Genomic DNA, 5,000 nt, shown 5'->3' with positions numbered 1-5,000 from the left:
AGGAGTGGATCACGGCCTCCTTTATCTGTTACACAGCACAGTCCTCCAGTGGTATGATCTCAGGAGGAGTTCCGAATGGATGAATTAAAAGACTGAGGTTTTTGCTGTGCAAGGATATATAGCAGCCATCTGGTGATGTGGAGCATCTGCCAAAATAATGTTCCACCGCTCCTTCCATATTGCTTAACCCATTTAGACCTGAATTTCTTTTTCATGTTTTCTAATGTCTTCAGTTTTCTGAAAAACCTTCTGTTTCTATGTCAGTGGTGCTCAACCTTTTTCACGTCAAGGACCCCCAGAATTATCTGTATTTGTCCGCCGGACCCCCATCTGAAAAGATGTTGTTCCAGGGACCCCCCCCAGAAGCAAAGATTTAAGTTAAAAACGTTCGCTCTGAAAGAATATATGTAGAAAGATTTGAGCTACATTTTCACGATTTTTGAAAAATAACAGACCTACAAGCTCGTAGAGACCTATGAGCTTGTAGATCTACTATTAATAGCTAAAGTATTACATAATGCTTAAAACACCAAATGGGATTCCCGCCCAAAATGGGTTAAAGGGATATTTGCACCGCTGGAAGAAACTGCAGTCTGATTATGTTTGACTATAGGGTTTGACTGGATAGCTGAATTAGTGTACATACAATGACCATAATTATGTACTGTATGCTTTGGTGTGCTTCCCCTCCTTGTGGAGAGGGGGGGGGGGGGGGGGGGGGGGAGGGTTCATGGAGGTGTGACTTGTAGTCCAGGAAGGAAGTGAGACCACAAATGTGTGTGTGTGTGTGTGTGTGTGTGTGTGTGTGTGTGTGTGTGTGTGTGTGTGTGTGTGTGTGTGCTTGCGTGCGTGCGTGCATGCGTGTGTTCTCAATAATGATGATGGCACCATCAGAGAAATGGCCAGGGCCATCTACTCCTACTGGACGTTAGGTCCCCCTGGCTGCCGCAGATCAGAATAACTTTTATAGGCTTCAGGATGAAAGACTCTGGGAAACTGTGTGTGTGCGTGCGTGTGTGCGTGTGTGCATGTGTGCGTGCGTGCGTGCAGAGAGGAGAGAGTGTGGGAGGTGAGTGACAGGGGTCTTTGAAAGAGAGTGGTGCATTATTTTCACAAATACTTCGAAATCTACTGCAGTGGGCACGCACACACAGCTTTTCTTTTTTTTATTTCAATAAAATAGTGTGTCTAAATAGGCTTTTGTCTAATGAAAATCTCAATGAAAGATGTATAAACGATTATATTTTGTGAAAACACAGCATGTTTATGCTTGATGTTTGTCCTCCTGAGGCACTATATAGTTCCAGCAGTGGCAAACCCTTGGTCTCAAAGATCATGCAAAAAAGACAGTCAGAGAGGTGTGAAATAGACCCTGATGAATGCAACCCCCACTATGCATGATATGATAATGTCCTGTAGTAGGCCTACTATCAATCTCTCAAAGCCGTGCAAATGGTGTTTTCTCTACAAGAGTTTTAACTTTGATTCAGTTTGAGTTCCATGAGCTGTAGTTGCAAGTTTCACTCAATCTAATTAAACAATATACATCATTATTTTTGCTATTATTCCCTGCTTTATGAAATAATAAAAAAAACACAATGACAGTTCTTCTATAGTTCTAATAAAAGTAGTCACATCTTTTTGCCTTTGAATAATTGAAAGGCAACAGACTAGAGTCTACTAGAGTGACATAGAGCACCGACGTCTGACATCACTTCCAGTAGAGGGCGCCAGTACACAGGTTCATGTATCTATTTATTTGCATTGAAATCCCCATTTTAGGTCTTCATATGAGAACTGTGTTTGAAAAATAAACCTGATCATCCCAGCCTTTCTGTCAGGGGGGTGGCTGTGCGTCGTTAATGATGTCCATTCATATTTGATACAGCCAGTTTCTGGAGAAATTGGAATTAATTTGGCCACAAAAGCCTTGAAACTACATAATGAAAGCAATGTCGCTGCTAATATACGTCAACACAGCTGTCAACACATTGCGTTCCTGAGATTCCTCGTTGACGTAAGCTCAGCTGGCGGTGACTCGACTCATACTAACCACAAAACATTAAATATATTTAAAAAGAAAATAAAAAAAACAACATGTCAGTTCATGTTGTGCGACGGGCAGCTGAAGCCACCCCGCCTACCCGGAAATGTAGTCTCTGGGTTATTTGACTCGTTTCTAGCACTTATTGTGTTACTCTTTGGGTACATTTCCACCTTCAGTCGATGCTTCATATCCATATGAGTGAAAAGGTCGGGATGATCGGTTTGTTTTTCAGTTCTTATATGAAGAGATCTAAAATCCCCCTATGGGGATTTCAATGCAAATAAAAAGTTCACGAACCTGTGGACTGGCGCCCTCTACTGACAGTGATGTCAGGACTTCGGTGCTCGGCATGTCTCAAAATCAAATGATCGGAATCGGATCGGGGACGGACGGACGGACGGACGGACGGACGGACGGACGGACGGACGGACGGACGGACGGACGGACGGACGGACGGACGGACGGACGGACGGACGGACGGACGGACAGACAGACAGACAGACAGACAGACAGACAGACAGACAGACAGACAGACAGACAGACAGACAGACAGACAGACAGACAGACAGACAGACAGACAGACAGACAGACAGACAGACAGACAGACAGACAGACAGACAGACAGACAGACAGACAGACAGACAGACAGACAGAGAAAAGATGAATACTTCTGTGTGGGTACAAAACCGTGAAACCACAGGACCTTAAACTGACCTCCATTACGATTATGACAGCTCTGTGGTGTGTGTGTGTGTGTGTGTGTGTGTGTGTGTGTGTGTGCGTGCATGCGTGCGTGCGTGCGTGCATGCGTGCGTGCGTGCGTGCGTGCGTGCGTGCGTGCGTGCGTGCGTGCCCACTGAAGTAGATTTCAAAGTCTTTGTGAAAATAATGCACCTCTCTCTTTCAAAGACCCCTGTCACTCACCTCCCAGGAGACGCACACTCTCTCCTCTCTGCACGCACACACACACACGCACGCACACATACACGCACATGCACAGACACACAGTTTCCCAGAGTCTTTCATCCTGAAGCCTAGAAAGTTATTCTGATCTGCGGCAGCCAGGGGGACCTAACGTCCAGTAGGAGTAGATGGCCCTGGCCATTTCTCTGATGGTGCCATCATCATTATTGAGAAGACGCGCGAGCGCACGCACACACACCCACACGCACACACACACACACACACACGCACACGCACACGCACACACACACATCCGTTTTAACCCATTCTGAACGAGAACCCATTTTGGTGTTAGCATCATGTTATGCTTTAGCTATTGAAAAATGGCAGATCTACAAGCTCGTAGCTCGCCGCCGAGTGGCGCGCTACGAGCTTGTAGGTCTGCTATTTTTGAAAAATTGAAGAACGACTGACATTTTTAGAATCTGATCTCAGGTCAGAATGGGTTGATCAGACCAGTGTGTGTCCAGTGGAAACCTCGAATTAATCTGATCTCAGGTCAGAATGGGTTAACCGGCCACATGGGGTTTATGTGGTGGGGTCTTTTGATGATTTCTATGATTGCTTCTATTACAGGTTTGTTCTATACTCACCGTCAGACAGGTAGCTGGGCTCCATAGGTACTGCATTATGGGCCTGCAGAGAGAGAGAGAGAGAGAGAAAAAAGCAAAGACAGATCTTGACCAAATACAGAGTGAGTGACCACAGTCTGGCCATATGAGATCTACCTCCAGAACAGAGAGTGTGTGGTCACTGTACCTCAGCTGAGGTAGAGACTGAGACACACTTCCTATTATTAAAATGCAATAAATATGATAATATAAGAGCAGAATATTTTAGGAAAATTCATTCTGTTAGCCTGAGGGACCTGCAGCACACCTGGCTGTACAGTATGTGACTGCATGTCACAAAATGAGGGACAAATGAAAAACAACACTAAATGTGACCATTATCTTGACACATACACACACACACACACACACACACACACACACACACACACACACACACACACACACACACACACACACACACACACACACACACACACACACACACACACACACACACACACACACACACACACACACACACACACACGGCAAACAAGGGTCACACCTTCATACATCAAATAAGACACTGTATTTTCACGCAAACACACACACGCACATGCACACGCACACATGCACGCGCACACACACACACACACACACACACACACACACACACACACCACGGACACTTTAATACTGTACATTTTGATCATTTGCATATTGTATTGTTCAAGCTAATGTTCTATTTGTATGTTTGATATTGTTTTGTGTTATATTTTTTATTTTATTTTATGCTGCATTGAATGCGTTGGCAATACTGTAGGTATACATTTATGCCAATAAAGCTAATATTGAATTGGAAGTTAATTGGAGAGAGAGAGAGAGAGAGAGAGAGAGAGATAGAGAGAGAGAGAGAGAGAGAGAGAGATAGAGAGAGAGAGAGAGAGAGAGAGAGAGAGAGAAGGCAAACAAGGGTCACACCTTCATACATCAAATAAGACACTGTATTTTCACGCAAACACACACACGCACATGCACACGCACACACACACACACACACACACACACACACACACACACACACACACACACACACACACACACACACACACACACACACACACACACACACACACACACACACACAGTACATCATTCACACTGGCAGTGACAAAGCGACAAGTCATTTTCAATGGAAGCAGACACTTCTCTGCACCCATGTAATGGAGTACCTCCGAGTCCTGACGTCACTGCCACACTGGCCCCCGATCGAGTCACGGCCGTATCCTTTTTATTATCTTACAGTCATCGTGTCATGTGTTAACAATAACCCATCCTGGGCGGGAACCCCTTTGGCTGCTTTAAGCATTATGTTATAGCTTTAGCTATTGAAAAATAGCAGATCTACAAGCTCATAGCGCGGCACAGAGTGCCGC

General features: G+C 44.9%; 1 protein-coding gene across 1 annotated transcript in view; it reads right to left on the bottom strand.

Moving 5' to 3' along the window:
- Positions 1-5,000, bottom strand: part of jupb (junction plakoglobin b) — an 85,846-nt gene that overhangs the window by 3,963 nt on the left and 76,883 nt on the right. Inside the window, exon 15 of the mRNA XM_083780685.1 lies at positions 3,604-3,646. Coding sequence (XP_083636811.1) covers positions 3,604-3,646 — 43 coding nt within the window. The remainder of the gene's footprint in view (positions 1-3,603; positions 3,647-5,000) is intronic.

This window comes from Protomyctophum parallelum (assembly GCF_964188405.1).
Source record: "Protomyctophum parallelum genome assembly, chromosome: 13".
NCBI lineage: Eukaryota > Metazoa > Chordata > Actinopteri > Myctophiformes > Myctophidae > Protomyctophum > Protomyctophum parallelum.
Note: the sequence above shows the minus strand (reverse complement) of the source record. Positions and strands in the feature narration are given on the sequence as shown.